At 44.0% G+C, this 24,620-nt stretch overlaps 2 protein-coding genes across 2 annotated transcripts in view; one reads left to right on the plus strand and one right to left on the minus strand.

The window, feature by feature from the left end:
- The first annotated feature begins 252 nt into the window (after positions 1-252).
- Positions 253-935, plus strand: LOC101835653 (28S ribosomal protein S27, mitochondrial-like). Its single transcript, XM_040741999.1, is given in 2 exon segments — positions 253-631; positions 634-935. Coding segments are annotated over 2 exon segments (681 nt in total).
- Positions 936-3,893: 2,958 nt separating this feature from the next.
- The window catches only part of Ly96 (lymphocyte antigen 96), a 28,833-nt gene continuing 8,106 nt past the window's right edge, over positions 3,894-24,620 (minus strand). Inside the window, 5 exon segments of the mRNA XM_040741408.1 lie at positions 3,894-4,030; positions 6,383-6,435; positions 18,780-18,897; positions 18,899-18,909; positions 24,412-24,501. Coding sequence (XP_040597342.1) covers positions 3,932-4,030; positions 6,383-6,435; positions 18,780-18,897; positions 18,899-18,909; positions 24,412-24,501 — 371 coding nt within the window. The 3' untranslated portion in view covers positions 3,894-3,931.

Below are 24,620 nucleotides of genomic sequence, written 5' to 3' on the forward strand. Positions count from 1 at the left end.
AAGGTCCTGGAGAGAGGAGCGAGCGACACGCCTAGAGCAGAGAGGGAGAGAGGGAGAAGGGGAAGGGTAGGTCGAGCTGGCAGGCCTTCCTGCAGGTGACACCCTTACTAAAGAAGAGTGGGAAGCCACGGGGAGGGCCTTTTCTTTTTGATATTTCCCTTTTTTGGATTTGCACTGCAACAGCAAAGCCAGAGCTTTGTGGAGAAAAGCTTGAGAAGTACCTGCCCAGTTCTAAGAAGTTCAGCCTGGAAGATGGCGGGCCCCACGGTGCGGTGTGGGATGCTCCTGGCTCGGAGGATATCTATGCCTCGCCTTTCCCTGGCAGGTAAAAGATGCCTACTTTCCGCAACGTACATGGACAGCCACCAGCGGGAAGCAAGAGCGAAGGAGCAATGCCACCTGGCTGACCTCGCACCCTTATTGGACAAAGCATGTGAGAGGAAGTTGCCTGTTAGCTCTTTATCAATATCGCGGTTTGTGGACAACATTTCATCCGGAGAAGATATAGATTCTGCAGAGTACTATCTTTACAAATTTCGGCACAGTTCCAACTGCTGGTACCTGAGAGACTGGACCATCCGCATCTGGATTAGACAGGGTCTGAAATATGGCGCACCAGACAAAGCCTTGTACCCCTTGTTAATAAGGTTCAGTATGGAATTTTTCCAGATAACTTCACATTCAACTTACTGATGGACTCTTTCGTAAAGAAAGAAAATCACAAAGATGCTTTATCTGTGGTTTTTGAGATCATGATGCAAGAAGCCTTTGAAATGCCATCCACCCAGTTTCTCTCTCTTTATGTTTTATACCATTGCCTGGCAGAGAAGACAGACCTCACATGGGAAGAGGAAAGAAACTTTGGTGTGTCTCTGTTGCTGCCAGGCCTAAAACAAAAGAACACAGTGGGCTTGAATTCCCAACTGTATGTCTAGCTGCTCCACCAGGTTTGCCGAGCCCAAGCTGCCTTCACCTTCCTGGGGTTGTATCTCTGAGGCCTGGTCAGCTGGAGATGTCACCTCCTACAGGACTCCGTCCAGCACATTGAACGCTTCCCTACATAGTTTGAGGTCTTCAGGGGAGGAGGCCAGAAGTTGCGTGAGTAGCACCTGGAGCAGGTGCAGTTGATCCAGAGGGAAGAGGAGCAGAGGGAGAGAGCTAAGCAAGAACACCAGGCACTGAATTCAGCAAAGACTGCAGCCTAAAGGGCCCCAGGCTGGCCCTGCTTAAGGACTGTATGGGCCATCGCAGTGTTCAGCCTGGACAGGATGGGACTCGGGACTGTGTGAGCCACCCCAGCTTTCAGCCGGGACAGGATGGGACTCGGCCTCTGCTCTCCATCCTCTCCTTTTCCCACAGCAAGCCATGCAGTAGCCTGAAAGCCACCATGCGCTGCATGTCAAGACACTGCCCATGCAGGTGTCAAGGGCCAGGGAACTAAGTGGCGAATGATTGGGCCAGAGTCACCAGCTAAATCTCTTAACGGGCTTTCAGGGCTCACAGTGGAGTCCTGGGCACAGAGAGTAAAACGTTCCCAATACCTGGTGAGGGTGATGGAAAAAGTGCTAGGGGAATCAATCGGTCTACAGCACACAGTGGGGAGGGGGGGAGGGAGGGGTGTCCCCTGCCCCTGCCCGGGCACTAGGGCCACAAGCTGCATGTCCTGAGAGCTTGTGCCCCACAGTCCCTGACCAGTGCGGATATCCAGATGACTGGGCGCTGGGTGCTCACACATTCCCACTGCCTCTTTCCACTGCACCTAGCCTCCTCTTTCCCTCTGGGAGAAGTCCAGCACAGGTCTCCAGACCACAGCCTCAATAGATTTCTGGTTGTCGGAACCCACTTTGCCCTGGGCGTGAGGTCCATGTGGACTTCTTTGGCATATGGGAGTAACTTTTCCCCAGACATTGTCACATATGTAAAATGAACCTTTGGCATAGGTGTGTGCACCCGTGTGCACATGCAGACAACTTGAGAGCAAGCCTTCCTATTGAAGCAGGAAAGGAGAAGGAGGGGAAGTTGAAGTGCAGAGCTGATGGAAGTCAGTGCCGTCTGTCAGATGGAGAGGATCAGGGGCTTTGCCTGCTGTGTAGGGATGCTGCCTTTAAGTGCAGGGGTACATCTTAGTCAAGGCTGTACTCTTCTATCAAAACCTGTAGAAATAAGGACGCCAAAGTAAAAAAAAAAAGGAGTTCAACCCAGGAGGTCTCCAGAGAAGTACAAGTGGGCAGCAGTATAGATCTGCCCCAAAGTAACGGCAGAAAATAGAAAATATTAATAAATTCAAAAGGTTCCTCTACTAATACAAAAAAATTGAAAAAGAGCATCATGTCCTGGTTTGCTTTGTTTTGCTTTTTGGTTGTTTTTGTTTTTAGTTTTATTTCATTTGCTTGCTTGCTTGTTTTGAAACAGGGTTTCTCTGTGTAGCCCTGGCTGTCCTGGAATTCTCGCTGTAGACCAATCAGGCCTCAAACTCACAGAGATCCACCTACCTCTGCCTCCTGAGTGCTGGGATTAAAAGTGTCTGCACCAGTGCCCAGAAACCATGTCCTTTTTTATTTCTGATGCTTGACACTGAGGAACTAAGGAAAGAGTTTGCACAGGCATTGAGGAGATGCAGAGGAGAGCAAGACTATGGGAGGCGAGAGGTTACCAAAAGCTAAGCGTGTGCTAGCCTTAAGTAGCCCTGACACCCAAAGCACTGGAGCTACTACCTGCTGGCTGCTGGGCACCCAGCATGCCAGGCCAAATGCAATCAAGTGTCTGACTCAACTAACTTATGCTAAAGTCTCTGACCCTGAAAGCCTCTGGTTGTTCTCTGTTTTATTTTATGCTTATGGATGTTTTGCCTGTGTATGCCAAAAACCTCTAGTTCTCAAAGCCTCTGGGTTTAAAAATCCAGCCAGTAAGCTCCTGAACTGTGAGGACTAGGGGAGCTGTCCCTCCAACTATTGATATTCCCATCCAAAGCCAGTTGGGGTGACTGTGTGGGGGAGGGGTGTCTTGCTGACCCTGAAACGTCCCTTCCAGGATTCACTAATCCTTAGGGACAGTGAATGGCTCATTGGTGAACTCTGCTTACTTATGCAAACTAGCCAGTCCACAGCCATCACCTCGTCCACGGGGATCTCACACTCTGCACCACTACTTACCCCCTAATCACTGCAGGCCAAGGGCTAGACAGCTAGAGAGAGCCTCAGAGCCTGCTGAAATTATCCAGGCTAGTAAGTGGAAAGCATGCTTACCCAGCCTTCTTCCACTCCTTTTCTCCAAAGACAAAATAAATGTTCTTGCCCACATTTTTCTCTTCTCCTGGAATCTCCTGGGTGTGTCTCTGAGTGATACATTATGCCACCTGTTTCTAGGCATCCACAAGTATAAAAATCTTCCCCAGTGTTAGATCTGTGTCTTTATATTTCCCAATACGTGCTTAAAATAGACACTGACATCTTTAAAATACAAGTAATACTTTCCAATTTGTAATCTTAGCACCCAAGAGGCTAAGGCAGAAAGGTAAGGAATTTAAGGTCATCTTGGACTACACAGTTAGAACCTGACTCAGAAAGAAGAAAACAGGGAACTAGGAGTAGGAGGAGCAGTAGGAGGGGGAGGGGGAGAGGGAGAGTAGGGGGAGGAGCAGGGGGAGCAGGGGGAGGAGGAGCAGAAGAAGCAGGAAGAGTGGAAGGAGGGACAGCAGCAGTTGGCATCAGGATATACACCTTAAGTCACTTGGGAGACAGAAGCAATCAGATCTGAGCCTGCTTTACATAGTGAGTTCCAAGCCAACCAGGGACACACACACACACACACACACACACACACACACACACACACACACACACACACAATAAATAATAAAGGTGAAAGTTTTTTAAAAGAAAAACAGAACACCATTTTTCAAAAATAAAACCATATATATTCTTAATTTATTCTAATTGGTGTTAGGGTGGTGAATGATGGTAAAATTCAAACAAAACAGCTTTTCTTCATTATCCCCTACAATGGCTTCTGCGACACATCTGTATTGGCCCTAAAATGAGGAATAATAAAGACAAGCAATACAAAATGTTAGGTATTGCCATTTCAAAGGCCACTGTAAGAACATTTTTTTCCTTTCTTTCTCTTTGTTTGTTTTGTTTGAGACCGGCTCTAACCTTGTAGCCCGGGCTGTCCTGGAACTCACTACGTAGACCAGGCTGGCCTCGAACTCAGAGATCTACCTGCCTCAGCCTCCTGAGTGTTAAGATTAAAGGCGTGAGCCTGGCAAGAACTTTTTTCTTATCAGTACATAACTTTGAAATTGAATTGGTTATTTTCTTGTGGTGAAAGGAATCAAACCCAGAGCTTGATGCCTGCCTGTCAATACTCTAGCACGGAGCTAATTCCCAAGCCCAACTTCATTTTCTTTTTTTTTTTATTTTAATTTTAAATAGCTTGTTTTACATGTCAATCCCAGTTCCCTCTCCCTCCCCTCTTCCCGCACTCCCCATCTCCCCCACCCTCCCACCCTATTGCCAATTCCTTCCATACAGGGGATATCTAGAGTCTGTCATTTCACTCAGGGCAGGGTCCAGGCACTCCCCTAAGAGTCCAGGCTGAGAGAGCATCCCTCTTTGTGTTATGGACACACGATGTCTGTTTGTATTCCAGGGATAAACACTGATCCACTGCTCAGGGCCCCATAGGTTGCCCAGGCCTTCTCACTGACACTCACATTTGGGGGGTCCAGATCAGTCCCATGCTGGCCTCCCAGCTGTCGGTCTGGGGTCCAAGAGCTCTCCCCTGTTCAGATCAGCTGTCTCTGCTGGTTTTGCCAGCCCATTCTTTGCCAATTTGCTCATCACTCCTCTCTCTCTGTCACTGGGTTCCTTGGGTTCAGTTCAGTGATTAATTGTGTGTTTGCCTCTGCTTCCATCAGTCCCAACTTCATTTTCTTAGTTTTCCAGTAGTATGAAAATCTGAGTGCCTTTTAAAATTGTGTGTGTGTGTGTGTGTGTGTGTGTGTGTGTCTGTGCACATGTGTGAGTGCATTCGTGCATGCATTCCTGTAAGGTCCATGTGGTGGTCAGGGGACAATACATGGGAGTCAAGTCTCTCCACCTGCCATGTGAGTCCCAGCAGAAAAACTCCATTCATCTTGGAGGTAAGCACCTTTATCCCAGACATCTTACTGGTCTCTGCATGCCTTTTAATTCAGTGAGTAGACTCCATTTGTTTCTCAATTAGAAAACGAGGAGTTTTATGATTCTTTAAAATAGCTTACAAGAGTTCAAATCCCAAAAATTGACATAAAAAAATTACAAAATATCTAGAACCAAAACTCTTCACCATCTTAATTTAAAAAACTATTCTTGACCATGACCACACTACCCTGAGCATGCCCAATCTCAATTGAATAACTATTCTTAAAAGTGGGGAATTGCTTATTTCAATTCTTTTTTTTTTTTTTTTTTTTTTTTTTGGTTTTTCGAGACAGGATTTCTCTGTGTAGCTTTGGAGCCTATCCTGGCACTCACTCTGTAGACCAAGATGGCCTCAATTCACATAAATCTGCCTGCCTCTGCCTCCCAAGTGCTGAGATTAAAGGTGTGGACCACCAACGCCCAGGGCTTGTTTCAATTCTTAACACATGAGGTTTGAATAAGAATGGCTCCTGTAGACTCTGGGAACCCATACCACGTGGAGGGATGCTCTCTCAGCCTGGACACATGGGGAAGAACCTGGGCCCTTCCCGGGATGATGTGACAGACTCTGAAAATCCCTCATGGAAGCCCTTGCCCTCCCTGGGGAGCAGAGTGGGGATGGAGTGGGGGTGAGGGGTTGGGAGGATTAGGGGCTGGGGGAGGAGGGGAGGGAGAGGGAACTGAAAGTGACATGCGTAAAAAGTTAAATAAAAATATATGGGAAAAAAAAAGAATGGACCCTGTAATGTAGATTTAAATGTTGGGCACCAGGGAGTGGCACTATTAGGAGGTGTGGCCTTGTTGGAGAAATTGTGTCACTGGGTGTGGGATTTGACATTTCAGATGCTCAAGCCAGGTCCATGTCTGTCTGCCTGTCTGTCTATCTGTCTGTCTGTCTGTCTGTCTGCTCTCTCTCTCTCTCTCTCTCTCTCTCTCTCTCTCTCTCTCTCTCTCTCTCTCTCTCTCTCTCTCCCTGCTTCCTGCCAATCCAGATGTAAAATTCTTGGCTCTTTCTCCAGCCGCCATGCTTCCTACCATGACAGTAACAGACAAAAACTCTGAACTGTAAGCCAGCCCCAATTCAATATTTTCCTTTACAAGGGTTTCCCCGGTCATGGTGTCTTGTCACAGCAACCCTGGCTAAGACAATACATTATCGCAAACGGTTAAGAAAGCACAACATGTTTCTTGAACAATACCTTTGGAAATAGTATTCCCCTGAAGGAAAATGGTACTATTGTGTTCACAGTCTCTGAAAACAAAACACAGACAGTATTAGTCATCTTAGGTGATTTTTAAAAATATAAAGTTCTATAGAGCACTGTGATGAATATCAGAAGCATTTCTAATGGAAATGTAGATAATTGACTCCTATACTCTACCTACTAACCTCCTACAACATCCACGGTGTCCTATCCTGACACTCAGGTACACCAGAGCCTCTCCCTGTTCCAGTCCATTTTCATCTCCTAGGGCATTCGAATTCTTAAGACCTATCAGTCTCAGTGAACTGATGAATATATGCATCAAACTAGGTTATAATGTACAAAGTTAACTTTTAGAGATATTGCTGCACCTTTAGCTGGATAGAACAGATGAGAATCTTCCTAAAGGCAGGAGAGATGTTTCTTTTGGCAAAACTGAGGATTGACCCTGGGGCCTCATGCATGACGGACATTATATCATCTGAGCAATATCTCCCATGAGACGGTCCAAACACAGTCAGAATCCTTACACCCCTTCCAATCACACCACCAGAAGCCTAAGAATTCACCCTCAGTTTTAAAAAGCAGCATGAGACTGGCCCTACACAAGCCACAGGGCACAGAGGCAGACAAGCAGGGAAAGAGAGACAATAATATGGTAAACTTCAGGTAGAGGTAAAGTTAGAGAGGCAGAAATATTTTCAATATCAAACAAAAGAAATAGCGCGCGTGCACGAGCGCACTAGGGGTCATAAGACAACTTGTAGCAATCACCTCTCCCCCTCTACCATGTGGGTGGGTTGGTTCCAGAAGTGGAACCCAAGCCATCAGGCTCTGTGTGGTGACTAGAGTCTTCGCCTACTGAACCATCTCACCAACTTAACTGCTTAACTATAAAAGTGTGTACTTGTCCCTGGTACCAAGGTTGCTCACAAGACAATGTCTGATTCCCTGGATCAGATGGGCAGGTGCTGGGAACAGAACCTGGGTCCTCAGTACTCCTAGCCATCTCTCATCTCCAATCCTTTCATTTAAAATTGCAATAACAAATCAAAGGATATTAACCGAAAGCCCATTTTGTACCAGGGAATAATGAGACAATAGTGGTTAGCACATAACTGTCTCTTCCTGAAACCAGGTTAATTTATTCAGAACAAAAATATGTAAAGAAACCGACACTGTGCAGTGGGAGCTGGGTGTGGTGGCTGACACCTTTACACTCAGTACCAGGAGCAGAGGCAGGTGGGTCTCTGTACGTTTGAGGCCAGCACGGTCTACTTATTAAGCTCTAGGCTAGCCAGGGCTACATAGCAAGACCCTGTCTCAAACAGGAAAACAAAAGCAATGAGAAAGATACAGTGAGAAAGGTGTGCAAAGTTGTGGTCAGAGGGACAGACCCGGCTTCCCACCCTCCCACCGTATTCCTGTCCCGGGTTGCCGTGCTGGACCCTCCATGCCCCTCTTCCTGTCATGCTGGACCCTCCATGCCCCTCTTCCTGTCATGCTGGACCCTCCATGCCCTCTCCTTTGTCGGGAGGAGGTTCACTCCCACATGGTTACTTACTGAGCACTACCCCACTCCTAACACTATAGAGCATCCATTCCTGATTCTGACTCTCCCTGCATCCAGAGACCACCAGAGACAGGTGACAGGTGGCAATACATAGGGATGAGGTGAGGAGTGTTGTGCAGGTCTCCAGGTGCCAACAGAGGAGGAGACGGGGCAAACAAATAACCCATTCAGCAGAGAAGCTGGGCACGCACACCGTCATCTCACTCTGTAAAATGATTAGAAACTTCAAGCCAGTTAGCCCCTACCATAAAGTACTTCTGAGCACAGGTCCTCATCGGGAAGCCAACTGCTGCACGTTTGTAGAGGAAAGGAGACGGAAACAGCTAAGACTTTGACGAGAGAATCAGAAGGAACAGCTGGGTTTCTGTTCTGGGAGCTACACACTTAGCAGGTCAGGCTAGAACTCCATCGTCTCCTGCTGGGCAGGCCTCATAGTCAAGGGCCTGTCTGTCTTGGAAAGCACATGTCTTGGTCAGTTGTCCCTCTCTGTTTTGATGGGACCGTATCTGGAAGCCTCTGAGCGCATTAAAAAAAAAGTCAGAAAAGTGCCAGAGAAAAAGAAAGACAGAAGCCCCTCTCTGGTCACTCTCTGATCTTCCAAAAGGTGTCCACACAGATGGCCATGGTTCCAGACCAGCTTTCTGGGCAACACTGCAAGTTGTAAGATCCATCTCTCAGATGGCATTATAAACTGATGAACATCTCCCCAAAAGATGTGTGGTCATTTCAGTCCAAAAGAACATGAGCTTTGCAGGGCATTGGTGGCGAATGCCTTTAATCCCAGCACTCGGGAGGCAGAGGCAGGTGGATCTCTATGAGTTCAAGGCCAGCCTAGTCTACAGAGCGAGTTCCAGGACAGCCTCCAAAACAATACAAAGAAAGCCTGTCTCAAAAAACCACAAAAAAAAGGGGGGGTGGAGGCAGAGGTGTGGATGCTGAAACAGACAAAGGGGAGACGATGTGAGGAGACAGGAAGAAAATGGCTACCCATGAGACAGCGCCTGAGGTCACTAGAAACCTAAGAGTGCGCTCACCCTGGAATCTTCAGAGGGACCATAACTCTGCTGGCTCCTGACAGCAGACTTCTGTCCTCTAAGTCTCTATCATTCTAAGCCACCAATTAATGGCAGTTAGCGTCCTTGCACATGATTACAGTAGCAAGGCTAGACTTATTGAGTTTAGGATGCCTTGAAAGAGACATTTGTTTATGTGTTAATGTGTTTAAAAAAGAGGGAGCAGAATGTAAAAAGGAGTTCTTAACTGACCTAAATAATAAAAAACCAGGAGTCAGATAAGAGGAAAATGTTGAGAGATCAGAGAGAAGGATCAAACCACAGCCACAACTTACCTGCTTAGCTTCGCAGCAAACAAGAGAGGAAGGTCCTATTTCTTCCCACTTATATCCTCTCTCCACCAGCCATCTGACTTCCTGTCTATCTGTACAGACCTCCAGACCTCTATAGTTAGCTAGGGGCAAGCTCCAGTCTCTGATGTTCAGACAGGTTTTGTTTGTACAAGCAAGATATCACCACAAGAGAAAGTATAAAAGTGACAAGATTGTGAATAATTTATATTTTATTTTTACTTGCCATATTATCTAAATGTCACGTCCTAAGGATGTCTTGCAACAACAAAAAGGAAAGTTGCTTTTAAAAACAGATACATGGTATTTAGAAATTTGATTCTCTGACTTCCGGGGTCTCCTAATACATCAGTGCTTCTTAAACTAGAATGTCCTAAGTTCTGGGCCCACATGCTCAGATGCCAGATGGACCAGTTTATTCCAATGTTTCAAAATTACCTTGAGCTCAACATGCCCAAACCAGAGCTGGTTGCCTTTCTCTTTTAAAATCTGTCCCTTCTTTAATTTTTGTGTTTGTTTGTTTGTTTGTTTGTTTGTTTGTTTGTTTGAGACAGGGTTTGCTCTGTGTAGACCCGGCTGTCTTGGTCACTCTGTAGACCAGGCTGGTCTTGAACTCACAGAGATCTGCCTGCCTCTACCTCCTGAGTGCTGGAATCAAAAGTGTGAGCCACCACTCCCATCTTGTCCCTTCACTGATACACATCACCTCAGATAATACACTTTGAGATATCCAGCCACCTGCCCTCAAGTGGGTCTTGGTTTTACTTAATCTTTGACTGCTACAGCAAAGGCCTTAGAATGTCCTGCTTTTATACCCAAAAGATGCACATTCATACAACAAGGATATCTGTTCAACCATGTTCATAGCAGCATTATTCATAATAGCCAGAACCTGGAAACAAATTAGATGCCCCTTAGTTGAAGAATGGATGGAGAAAACATGGTACATTTACACAATAGAGTACTACTCAGTGGGAAAAAAAAATAGAATCTTGAAATTCACAGGCAAATGGATAGAACTAGAAAAAACCATCCTGGGTGAGGTAACTCAATCACAAAAAGACAAAAATGGTATGTACTCATTCATATATGGATTTTAGACCTAGGGCAAAGGAGTAGCAGCCTATAATCCACACCGCCAGAGAAGCTAGGAAACAAGGAGGACCCTAAGAGAGACATACATGGTCCCCTGGAGTAGGAGAAAGGGACAAGATCTCCTGAGCTAATTGGGAGCATGAGGGGGGGGGGGAGTGAGTTACAAGAAAGAGAAGGGGAGAAGAGGAGGGGAGAGGAGGACAGGAGAGAGCAGGAAGATCAAGTCAGGGGAAGAATAGAGGAGAGCACAATAAGAGATAACATAATTGAGGGAGCCATTATAGGTTTATAGAGAAATCCGGCACTAGGGAAATGTCCAGAGATCTACATGGTAGACCACAACTAACAATCTAAACAATAGTCTGAGAGGCTACCTTAAAAGCCCTCTCCGATAATGAGATTGATGACTACCTTATATGCCATCCTAGAGTCTTCATCCAGTACCTGATTGAAGAAGAAGCAGACACCCACAACTAAACACTGAGATGAACTGTGGAATCCAGTTGCAGGGAGGGAGGAGTGATGAGCAAAGAAGTCAAGACCAGGGTGGAGAAACCCATAGAAACAGGGGTTGCTCATGGACCTGAACAAGGGGTTGCTCATGGACCCCAGATAGCTGAGAAACCAGCATAGGACTTTCTCAGAGCCTCTGAACAAGGATGTCAGGTTGGAAGCCTCAATAATCTATGGGGCCTCTGGTAGTAGATTAGTATTTATCCCTAGCATACAAATGGACTTTGGGAGCTCACTCCACATAGAAGGATACTCTCTCAGCCTAGACACATGGGGGAGGTTCTAGGCCCCGCTCCAAATGATATAACAGACTTTAAAGATCCCCCATGAAAGGCCTCACCCTCCCTAGGGAGCAGAAAGGGGATGGGATAAGGGATCATTGGGGGGGAGCAGGGGAGGAGGGACGGGAGAGGGAACTGGAATTGACATGTAAAAGAAGCTTGTTTCTAATTTAAAGAAAAAAAACAACAACAACAAGAAGCCCTGTCTTTTGTCTCCCAGTGATGTCATTTTTTTCATCTTTAGTGGCTGTTCTTCCTTTAGTGCAAGTTGCAAGCTGCCTGCCTCAGATGCATCTTTCCATAAGGGCACTATTTCTTGACAAAAATGGCAATCTCAAGGGGTCATCGCTTCCTGCTTCCATGGGATGCAGGCCAACATTCCAGGCATAACTTAATCCTCACCCCCACCCCCTTTAGTCAGCTCGTCTGGAGCAATTCCTCATGAGCTCATTTCACTCAAAAAAAAAAAACCAAACAAACAAACCACAAAGAGAACAGAACCACTCTCCAAATGTAGTTAGGTGGGCTTGCAGACACTCTTCCTCTCACACAATGTCGTTCCTCCTCACCTCACCCTCTAATGCTCTCAGACTGAACACACTAACAAATACACTGAAGATTTATGTTTTCCTGTCACAACTATTAGACAACTCCATAGATTAAAACTGATAGCATACAATTCTATTCACATTTTGGCCTTCCTCTGTTCAATTTTTTCCTTTCTAGGACAGAGTGACTTTTGAAGGAAGGATCCCAGACCGTCCAACTTCACACCCCAGAACCAAATCATGGTCTGCTCAGATGGTGCTCAATGTGTATATTTAGAAAGGGTGAAGATATCAAGAAAATGAAACTGAAAATTCTGGTGGAATATTAGCACAATCCAGGGGCTAGAGAGAGAGGGTGGAGGGAGGAGGAGGAATAAAGGAAAAAGGAAGAAGGAGGAGGAGGAAGAGGAAGAGGAAGAGGAGGAGGAGGAGAAAGGAAGGAAGGAAGGAAGGAAGGAAGGAAGGAAGGAAGGAAGGAAGGTTCACCTGGATCATCTCGCCACAGCTGAGAAAACCCCATTCCTGCCTCTCCTCTCAGAGAAAACTTGGAAAGGCCTGTACTACGGTGGCCCAAGACCCTGCCCAAAACCCTACGATAACATGAGCCCACCTTGGGGCACGTCATCACCCCGTGCCAGTACAGGATATTTAAACCACCGCTTTAAAATGGCTGTGTGTTTTCTCTCTTGCTCTCTTTGCTGAGGGTCACCGAGAGTGCTTTGCTCAGATCAAGCCTGGTTCCTGGTTCTTTACATTTTAATTAGGCTCTATTGGGCTTATTGCATTGTTGGAGAAACCCACTATCGGGGTACCAAAACTACCTATCAGACAATTTTATTTTTAAAAAAGGTAACAACAGTAATGGAAAGGAAGACGTTTTCTTTAAAGGAAAATGACGGCACAGTGAGAGGATTCTATACTGAAAGCCATTCTACTGCTACTTCCCCAAATGGCCACTGACTCATGGCTTAACCATAGATGTCGTTTCCCTTAATTGCAAAATGGCAGGACTGTAAAATCAGGAACACGAGATGATTTCTACACTGAGCACAAAGGTGGGCTTTTGTGGACATGTGAGTCTCACTGTCCCCATTTTATCACGGAGGGAAAGGAGGCTAAGACAGCAATCACCTCTCTGAGATCAGGAGGGGTGGAAAAGCTGAGGTACTCACCCAGGTCCCTGTGGCCCTGAGCCAGACACATGATGCCTACCTTATACTCCACACGTGGCCTAAAGCGGCAGGCAGCTCAGGAATGGGGTTCAAGGATAGGCTAGCAAGCTGTAAGCTTCAATTACATGGCAAGCCCCTGCTCTTCTTATAAACTAGCAGATAGCCTGCTATCAAATACTTACATTATTATTCATAACAATAGAAAAATTAAAGTTATGAAGTAGTAATGAAAAAATTTTATGGATGGGGGTCATCACAACATGAGGAACTGTATTAAAGGGTCACAGCATCAGGAAGGTTGAGAATCATTGTCAGAGAGCAAAGTATAGGCCTTTCTGTTAGGAAATTTCATACTTCTCTCATTTCATGAATTGTTTCTTCCTTGTTATTCATTTTTGTCCTATCTGTTCCTAATTTATGTTATGCTACTGTATTTGATGCATGCCTGTAAACTATCTTGCATCCTCTTTTAAATAAGACAGGTCTCAGAATAATGACAAATAATTATACGAAAAAAATCGAAGAGTAAGTTTTTAAAGTTAAGAAAAATTAAGTATAAGTTTTTAACCTCATTTTAAAAAGTCTTCCTACTGGGCATAGTGGTATACTCCTTTAATCCAGTCATTCAGAAGGCAGAAGCAAGCAGATCTGTAAGAGTCCACAGCCAGCTTCCTTAACATAGAAAGTTCTAGGACAGCTAAGGATACATAGAGAGACCCTGTCTCAAAACAGAACAAGTCTTCAGCTTTATTTTAAAATCATAATGCTGGATACTAACACAGACAGATTAAACACATGGGTGTAATACTGACTTAAGACAGCACGAGATACAAAGTGGTTTGAAAAGCAGCTTGGGTTATACGAACAAAAACTGTAAATATGTTAGAATGATTTAACCCAGAAATCTCTGAAAGTTATCCATAACTCCTTCTCCCCGGTATATAGGGGTATTCAAGTCTAAAACGTAAGAAAAACTATACATAGAAATATATTCGTTACATTATTGTTAGGGTTTGAATATCAAATGTCCCCACACAGGCTCATGTGTTTAAACACTTGGTTCCCAGTTGCTGATGGTGTTTTGGGAAGTGGTGAGCACTGGGGCCTAGCAGGCAGATCTCTTGGGTATAGGCCTCAAGTGTTACATCCGTACCGCACTTCCTGTCTGATTGCTGCTTCCTGATCTGCCTGCATGTGAACAGGCACTTGTCGGCACTCCTGCTATTTACCTTGAGTGAGAATAAGAGTTTATTAGTAGAGTGGAGAAGGGGGAAGGGGGTTGTGCACAGGCCTATCTGGAAGAAACAGGTGGAGAGAAGGAGTGGGCAGGAGTGTCTGCTTTTAAAGGTTACTCAGTGCATGAGTAGAGGAGCTTACGTAGCCACGCCATGCGTGCACACAGGTTACATACCCCTGGGGTGACTAGACATTTTGCCTAAATGCTGATGGCACATGCGCAGTCAACCCTGGAAATGCTAACACCTGATGTGACTGAGCATTTTGCCTGAGTGCTGATGGCCATTGCATGGCCCTGGGACCCCGGAAATGTTGGAAATGATAACAACTCCTGCTGCCATTACTCCACAGCATGAAGAACATGCCCTCAGATCATGAGACAAAATAAAACTCCTCTCTCTCCTCTGTGTCTCTGTCTCTGTTTCTTTCTCTCTCTCTCGGGTTTTTGAGATAGAGTTTCTCTGTGCAACAACCCTGCCTGTCCTCAAACTTGCTTTTTAGGCTAGGCTAGCCTCGAACTCACAGAGATCCAGCTGCCTCTACCTCCTGAGTGCTGGGATTAAAGGTGTGTGCCACCAACGTCCAGCTTTCTCCCTTTTTATAATAATTCACTTTATGTATATGAATGTTTTGCCTGCATGTCCATACATGTGCCACATGCTGGAATGCTGTACAAGGAGGTCTTCAGAGGGTATGAAATCCCCTGGGACAGGAATTGCAGACAGTTGTGAGCTCCCATGTGGATTCTGAGAATCAGCCCTGGGTCCTCTAGAAGAGCAGCAGGTGCTCTCAACCACTGAGCCATCTGCAGCCCTAATATTTGAACATTGCTTTTTGTCAGTATTTTGTTTAAATAATGAGAAAAGTAGCTCATTTAACTCTTCATAACAGGGGAAACAGTAAAAGGAAATTAAATATTAAGTAAAAAGAGAGCATATCTGATGCGCTAATCTAATTAATCTTACCAATAAAAAAATCAGGAGTCAAATACCAAGGTAGGAACCTGAATGATCAGAGAAGCCCGGAGCAGCTGCCATTCACTTCGTACCTCCAAGTTTCCTCTATCCAAAAAGGCTGAGATCCTTTCTCTGCCCTGCCTTACTACTTCCTGTATTCTATCTACAGTCCTCCAAATCTTTATAGTTAATTTAGGTCAGCTGGGGCTGGAGAGATGGCTCAGAGGTTAAGAGCACTGTCTGCTCTTCCAGAGGCCCTGAGTTCAATTCCCAGCAACCACATGGTGGCTCACAACCATCTGTAATGAGATCTGGTGCCCTCTTCTGGCCTGCAGACAGACATGCAGACAGAACACTGTATATATAATAAATAAATCTTTAAAAGAAATTTTAGGTCAGCTAGTGACTAGCTCTGGCCTCTGACTCCAAGAAAGCTTTATTTGTCAGAACACCATCAAAATATCACACAGCACATATCCACTATCTTAGTGATAAACACCATGACTGTCGGGAGCCATGCAGCCTACTCTTGGATCAACATATGAATGCCTGTCCAATGGGTCTCCACAAGGCAATGTCAATGGAAAATGGTCTCTCACTTAGAAAGGACCGGTGGACTGAAGGGCAGCACAGGTCTTTGCTGAATTCATGCATCTTGCAGGCTCTTTTCTCTCTCTTTGGGTGGTTTTTAGTCTTATTTTGTCAGTCACCCATGCAACAGATGTAATTTTCCCTGAAAATTCTGTTCTTTCTCAAATATTTTCCCCTAAGATTCTACAGGGGCTAACACTTCTCAAAGCTCTTATCTGGAATTACTAACTAAAACTCCCAATCCTGGGAACTTTTCTGAATCATAGAGACAGATACATTCGAGAAAACAACACTTGGACTATTAACCATATGTTACAGTTCTGGAAAGGAGAGTAAGACATGTGTACATAGAATAGGGAAAAGGCCTCAGGGATACACACAGTACCAACTGTTGACAGTAAGTTCCCTGAGCACCAAGCATATACAATCAATGGTAGGATCTGGTATGCTCCAAAAGGAAAAAATACAATGTAAAATGTGGGATGGACAGATCCATCTTTACCATACACAGGAGCTTCTACATTATACCATATAGGAGCTTCTACACAGGAAGATGTATGGTATAGTAGGATGGGAACAGAGAACCTTACCAAAGTCTGCCTTTTACAGGGAAAATGAGACATGGGACCCTCTTGTAGAAAAGGGAACTGAATAAAAGCATATCTTCAAATATGAAAGAATCATTTGGGTTCAAATATTGTTGTCCTTAAGCACTGTGCCCATGTCTATTACTTTTTAACTTTGTAACCTCAAGTAGCTGTCAGCTGACATGTGTGTGGCAAGAGCAGGATGTGTCTGGCTTGATATTTAGTCAAGGGTGCAAAAATGCTGAACTCTATGTCTAGAAAAAGGTTATGTAGGGTGTAGGAAGGTGTATTTGGGGAAGCATAAAGGGAATAATGGAAGCTTTTATAATGATTATGATATATTTCTTAAAAGTCAAAATTAAGACCCTATCTCGGAAATATTAAACTACCCAAAGTAGGAATGTCCTATGATATTTTATTGAGGGAGAAGTCACTTACATGAGAAGCCAATAAAGTCGAGAACCAAAGGTCCACACACTGCTATCCGGGATGCAACTGGAACCCAAAGAGCGAGCGTCTCCTTCCTCCCAGCTTTTATTCCCCCTCCCCCCCGTACATTCTACACATACCTGTGACCATGCCCAAACAGGTGTGGTCAGTACTATTGGTACATAAGATCTCTCCCTGCAAGAGCTAATAATAAAGCTGTTCATATAAACCTAGGAGAAAAACTCTGTTAAAGTATAAATAAAGATAGCTTGAGCTATTTGGGGCTACCGAGTGCAATCCACCTGGTGGTCAGAAGCTTTCCTTGTGCTGATGTCCCTTCTCCACTTCAGGATCTAAACCCAAGCTGAGGCTGGACCCTGGCACATGACCAAAACTATCTTAGAAAACAAAGGGCTTATTTGGCTTACAAATTACTACAGAGGCCAAGACAGGAACTCAAGATAGGGATTTGGAGACAGAGACCACTGAGGAATGCTACTTATTAGTTTGATCCCAACTTTTCTTCTATAACCCAAAACTGACTGCCCAAAGGTGACACCAGCCACAGCGGGCTGTGTCTTCCCATATCAACCATTAATCAAGACAAGCACACAGGCCAATCTAATGGAGGATATTCTTCAGTTGAGGTCCACTCTTCCACGGTGACTCTTGCTTGTATTCAGTTAACAAAAACAAACCAGAACACCCACTATGTGAGGCACCTCTCTAATATTTATGCCCTGATTTGTTAAACAAGTAAAGTATCTATTCAAGGAGTAAACTTAATTTCTTAGAAAGAAAACAAAAACTTGCAGCACAATATGCTTACAACTGCATGAACAATATTCATTTATTTAAAAACACAAGAACTCACACCTAATTGAAGAAAAGTCTCCTTGCAACAGATGGAGACAATTACCAAAAACCACAAAAATCCAACCTGCGGTGGTATACACCTTTAATCCCAGCACTTGGGAGGCAGAGAAAGAAAGATCTCCAAGTTAAAGGCCAGCCTGGTCTACAGAGTGAGTTCCAGGACAGCCAGCGCTACACAGAAACTCTTGAGAGAAGAGAGAAGAAGGGGAGGTGCAGGGAAAGGGAAAGGGTGGGGAAGGGCAGGGCAGAGTGGGGAGGGGCGGGGCAGGAAAAGAAACGAAAGGAAAACCTCAACAGATCAAAATGCAGGGAACAAGTGTCCATGTGGTACATAGCCTTGTCTGTCAATGCATTTACCACACAATTCCTGAACCTAAGGCTCAGGGATCATAGTGGAAGAGTGGACAGAAAGATTGCAAGAGTCAGAGGTACAGAAAGTTTGCTGTGAGAATACATTCTAGAAATGTCAGAGAAGTTATACCCATTAAGCCTTACCAACATGACTACCTAAACATGACCAGAAAAACAACACAAATAGTCATGATAACACAGGAAGAGATAAAGCTTGTGAGACCTTGTAGTGGTTTAAAAGAAAATGACCCCCAAAGGGAGCACAGCACTATTAGGAGATGGGGCCATGTTGGAGCAGGTGTAGTCTTGTTGGAGGAAGCATGTCACTGTGGAGGTGGGCTTTGGGGGTCTCATATACTGCCCAGTGTCTCAAACCACTACCTGTTGCCTGCAATATGGAGAACTCTCAGCTGGCTGACCAATAGCCAGGCAGGAAATATAGGTGGGAACACCAAGCTAAGGACTGTGAAGAAGGAGGGCAAAGTCAGAGGAGTTGCCAGCCAGACACAGAGGAAGCAGGAGATGAACTTGACATGCTAATAAAGGTACTGCCACGTGGTAGAGTGTAAACAAGGAATATGGGTTAACTTAAAATGTAAGAGCTAGTTAGTAATAAGCCTGAGCTATTGGTCAAGCATTTGTAATTAATGTTAAGACTCTGTCAGTTATTTATGAACTGGTGGTCAGGACAGGAAATCTCCACCTACAGGAACCCAAGCATTATTATCATTAAAGAGCTTCATTTCCAGTGTTCCCTTGTCCTAACAGCCTCCCAAAGAACTGTGGTCTACTGTATAAGTAGCATAAGTCAAATGCTTACCTCCTTTCAGAGCTCTGCAAAAAGAGTAATTGTCATCATATCCGTGGCAAATAATTTCTTTGCGTGTTGGCACCTCTATGGAGTTGACATTGATGGAGAGGTTGAAATATAATTTTTTTTAAGTCTCTCCCTTAGAAAGAAAAAAAAAGATCTCATTAGTTGCTCCAGTAAGGTGTCCTACACAGAGTGATTGTTGTGCCCTTAGTGTGTGCCTCGTGCGTTCTTTCTACACTGTTGCATCATAGCCGTCTGTGAGGTGTTAGTATCCTTATTCCAATGATAAAGATGAAGTTCTAAGAAGACAACTTTGCAGAAGAATTGAATGTTCCACAGAGACAGTTATGTAAAATATGCCCCCCCCCAAAAAAAGCAGGAATACTCAGATCACGACAGCTACCAAAGATGTAAGACTTTTAATTTTGGTAAAACTCACCCAGAAAATTCAAAGGAAAGGAAGGGACTGGGAATAATCAGTTCATTAACTTTTGGAGTTTGGATGAACATTATCAAAAGAACATAATTAAAGACCAGGTGTGGCAGTACATGCCCTTAATTCCAGCACTTGAGAGGCAGAGGAAATGCCATCTCTCTGAGTTAAAGGCCAGCCTGGTCAACATAAAGATGCCCTGGCTCAAATAAACTAAAATAATAATAATAATAATAATAATAAAGAAGAAGAAGAAGATTGAAGCAGGAGGCTTGCAAGTTCGAAACTGCCTGGGCTACAGGGTGAGTTCAAGGCAAACCCTTGGTAATTTAGACCTTGTCACAAAATAAAAAGTAAAAAGAACTGGGATTACTACATAGGCCAGAAGTACAATGCTTGCCATAGCAAGTAGGATTTCAATCCCCGGTAATGGGATAGATAGGATAGGTAGATAGATGGATAGATAATACATAGCTAGATGATAGAGAATCTCCAGTAAAACATACATTTTTCTGACTCTCCAGAGTTGCTCATTTGTTCCAAAAGGAAAAGATGTATATATAATTTCTTTAAAGACAGGGTCTCATTGTGTACCTTTGTCTGACTGGAAACCACTAGGTAAATCAGGCTAGCCTCACATTCACAGAGATCCATCTTCCTCTGCCTCTGAATGTTGGGATTAAAGGTGTGATAAATTCATCATAATCGCCAGGCGTTAGTGGCACACGCCTTTAATACCAGCACTCGGGAGGCAAAGGCAGGCGGATCTCTGTGAGTTCGAGGCCAGCCTGGTCTACAGAGTGAGTTCCAGGCACAGCCTCCAAAACAATACATAGAAACCCTGTCTCGAAAAACCAAAAAAAAAATTCATCATAATCACTATAGATCAATCAAAAGCAGCTTTTCCATCTTCAGACTGAACTTGGCTATGCTTGACAGAACTGCCAGATACTTCTCCTGGCCCCTCTTTGAGACTGGTTCTGTCACCTTTCCATTGTCCCCTGCCGTCTCTGACTCCTCTTCACTTGGTGTCATTGAGTGTTCTTTCTTACTGTTCCTCTTCAGTTCTGTGTTAACCCTGAACATTCTCCCTGACTTTAGATGCCACATGATTTTGCATCTTTAGTCAAATGTTTCTCAGTTCTGTGACATGAGGTTCTTTGTCCCAGCTGGTCCCTTGGCCTTTGAGCCCCCAAGTGAACACACGGAGACTTATATTAATTATGAAACTGTTGGCTGTTGGGTTTCTTATTGGCTAGCTCTGTCTTAATTATTAACCCATTTCTATTAATCTAAGTATTTCCACATGGTCTTATCTTAGTGAAGAAGGGTCCAGACCTCTTACCCCTTTGCAGTCTCACATGGCATCTGTTAAGTGTCTCCGAAGAGAGTGATTTCCTGTTTGTCCCTGCTTATATCCTCATTCTAACCAGCTATGTCATTTCCTGTCTGTCTGTACAGACCTCCAGACCTCTATGGTTAGCTAGTGGCAAGTTTCTGCCCAACTACGTCACTTCCTGTCTGGCCATCAGTGTTTTATTCATTAACCAATAAGAGAAACATATATACAAAAGAACATTCCCCATCACAGTTCCCGCACACAACAAACTCAAAGGTGATTTCCCCATCATTAGCATTAAACCGTTGTTATAGGAATCTTTCTGGAACAAGCCCTCTGGTACCACAGATAGTGGAAGAGAGATGTCACTGATAGATTGAAGCCAGGACAGCTCCTGAAAAGGCTTTGATCCTGGTTCCAGCTGCATCCTCATTTTATTCCTCAAAACCACCAAGTGGGTGGACAAGCAAGCAAGAAGCAAATGTGGCAGTCGGGAGGTTATTAAGGGTGGCAATCAAATGTTTCAGCTATTTCTCCAGGTCATCCTATGTCAGCTAGCAACTGGAGGTCTGCTGGGCAAATAGGAAGTACAAGCAGTGCTTTTAGTAAAACACTAAATAAATCAACAAAGTGGTATCTAATAATTGATCTTTTCTATTTTATTCTACTTCACTGACAGTAGAGCCCCAGTCCTACTAAACCTTACCATTCCCCTTTCTATCCCTACTACTACAGTGTCAGCAGAGGCACATAGTACTCCAAGCCTGAAGACCACAAAACGACCTACATTTGCTCAACACTGATACTTCCTGGGTTAGGTGTAGAAAAGATTATTATGGGGCCAGTTAAAAAAATCTTTAAAAAACAAACAAAAAAATGTCAGCCCTATGGACTCTCTAAACATCAGAGTGTATACGTGTATGAGTTGAAGAGATGAATCCTGAGACACAGAGTTAAGGCTCTGTGCCACACACAGGCAGACAGCACTGCTATCCTGATGACAACGTAAAATAAAGAGCCTCTTTCTTGACTCCTCGAGGCCCAGCATGATTCCAGTCTCCAGTGACTCCAGGACAGGAAGTCCTGCTTTGACATCTCAGTGGTTTATATATTGAGAAGCCTTTGGTCTTGGACATGACCAAGGTCATAGTTTCGAGCAATGCTTGTAGTGACATGCGACTTCTGAGGCCCAGCTGGTCAAAGACATCAATGTGAGTGTTAGGGTGGGAGATGAGAAACACGGTGGTCATCATGAGGGAACAAAAGGAAGTATTTTTCGAGTTTGCCTAGGACAACTCCAGGATTTGCTAAAAATAACCCTGAAGGGATGTATTACACAGGCTTGTTTGTCGCTTGGTTTCTATTACACAAAGACTTACTAGTAAGATTGACAAGTGCCAAAAGACACCATTTCTAGTCCCACTCAATCTTTGACTCAAGCTTATAATTACAGATCTTATTAAATTCAGGTAAAAATGAAACCATAAAAACAAACCTGGTCTTTTGAATGGGTTCTGCACTTTATCGAGATTATAATAAATTCTAGGGATAGTAATTGTGAAGCACTATAAAAAATGACTAAATGATTATTTTGTTAGTGAATTAGTAAAGTGAATTAGGTGATATCGAGTAAATAACATATTTGTTGCAGCAATGAAGGTATTCTACTCAAATTTCCTGCTAAAGAAACTGTTATAAGGATGGTAGTGAGCAGACAGCCTATAGCTGCAGAACCTTAGATCTATTTAGCACTCAACTATAGACCTTACGTTTGGACAAGCTCACCCTGCAATGATTAAACACAAGTGCCCTTGAGACAAGCTGTGAAGTCATGAAATGACTGGCTGATTGATTTTTGAGACAGGGTCTTACTGTGTAGACCAGGCTGGCCCCAAACTCACAGACATCCTCCTCCCTGTGCTTCCCAAGTACTGGGATTAAAGGTATATAACCACACCCACCAAGCTCCTGTTTTTTTTTAATTAAAATATTATTTTATTGTATTTTTCTATATGTCTGTGTTTGTGAACCATTTGCCTGCCTGGTGCCTCAGAGGCCAGAAGAAGGCATTGGGTCTCCTGGAACTGGAGTTACAGACAGCTGTGAGTCACCATGTGGGTGCTGGGACTCAAACCCAGGTCCACTGCAAGAGCAGCTAATGCTCTTAACCACCAGATCATCTCTCCGGTCCTTGTTGACTTATTTTTAACCCTGTATATGTGTGCCTGTGTGAGGATATGTGTACGTGTGTACAATTGCTCACAGAAGCCAGAGGAAATCAGATCCCCTGGAGCTGGAGTTACAAGTGGTTGTGAGGTGTTCCAAAAGGTATTGGGAACTGAACTCTGATCTCTAGAAGAGCAGCAAGTGCTCTTAATTGCTACACACCGTATGTCCGGTCTGTGCCTTGGGGAATCCTCAATAACACCCTGAGAGTATCTCAAAAGGTGCATTTTGGATTGATGGTCATCCTAACGCTCTTCCATTTTCCTTTGCTTTTTGGTTGGTTGGTTAATAGGTTAAGTGGGTGGGTGGGTTTTTATGATTCTTTTTTAAGTCTGAAACATGGTCTCACCAAACTCATGAACTCAAGCAATCCTCCTGCTTCAGCCTGTACGATGGCAAGGACTTAGCACCATGCTGGCCTCTTTTGCTATACAAAGGTCTTAGGTCTGCACTCCAGGCTCAAACCCTGCATGTCTTTTCTAATCCTCTCTCGAAGTGCTGAAATGCATCTTTTTTTATTATTTGGGACTGGAAATACAACATGTTTTTTTGTTTGTTTGTTTTTGTTTTTCGAAACAGGGTTTCTCTGTGGCTTTGGAGGCTGTCCTGGAACTTGCTTGGTAGTCCAGGCTGGTCTCGAACTCACAGAGATCTGCCTGCCTCTGCCTCCCGAGTGCTGGGATTAAAGGCGTGCTATACAGACAAACCTGTCTCAGGAGTGGGGGGGAAATCCTGGTTTGCTTACATTGAAACTCAGTATTTCTCACCAGCTGAATAACTAGTGGTTGACAAAGGCTGAAATCCTTCTCATTTCTACACTATCTCCTTGTAAAACGCTCCATTATGACTGTGAGTTGGTCTAGAATACAGCAAAAATGACAGAGCATCACTGCCTTGACCAAGCCATATAATACTCTTTCATCTTGTTATCCTTTGCCAAGTTTGATGAAGCAAGTAGGTATGGTAATAAGGTCCATGTAGCCAGAATCCAGAGACTGAATACTGCCAACAACCATGTGACCTTAGAAGTAGTTCATTCCATAGTCGACCCCAAACCTGCTCAACATCTTGATTATAGGTTTATGGGGGACCCTAAATAACATGTGTAAACCATGCCCAAACTACTATCCCATAAAGACAATATGTGCTTGTGTTAAGCCAATAGACTAAGAGTATGGTGACATAGTATAGCAGTAGATACAAACACAAATATTTGTGGAACCAAATTTTACTGGTTGAATTTCTAGAGCTTTTTTTTTATTTTACTTATTTATTATGTATACAGTGTTCTGTATATATGGCTGTGAGCCACCATGTAGTTCCTGGAATTTGAACTCAGGACCTCTGGAAGAGCTGCCAGTGTTTTTAGTCTCTAAGCCTCCTCTCCAACCCCTCTAAAGCCTTTTAGTTGATTACAAAAATGAAAGTTTGTGGGCTGGAGACATGGCTCAGAGGTTAAGAGCACTGGCTGCTCTCCCAGAGGCCCTGAGTTCACATTCCCAGTACCCACATGGAGGCTCACAATTATCTCTAGTAAGATCTGGTGCCCTCTTCTGGCCTGCAGGCAGACATGCAGGAAGAATACTATATACTAAAAGATAAATCTTTTTTTAAAAATGAAACTTTGTATTTGTACTTACTGGGGATGAACTTAATACGTAAAAATCCATTGGTTCCCTTCAATGCTATACAGGGTTCAGCAGTAACTGAAAAAGGGTATTTCATGTTATCTAAAAGGAATAAGAAAAATGTTAGCACATTAATATAAATAACTTCCAATAAATATAACATTCTGAATATCCACCCCCCAAAAATGTTTTTTGTGTTAAAATTATATAATGAGAACAAA

This window comes from Mesocricetus auratus, unplaced genomic scaffold, assembly GCF_017639785.1.
Source record: "Mesocricetus auratus isolate SY011 unplaced genomic scaffold, BCM_Maur_2.0 Super-Scaffold_6730, whole genome shotgun sequence".
NCBI lineage: Eukaryota > Metazoa > Chordata > Mammalia > Rodentia > Cricetidae > Mesocricetus > Mesocricetus auratus.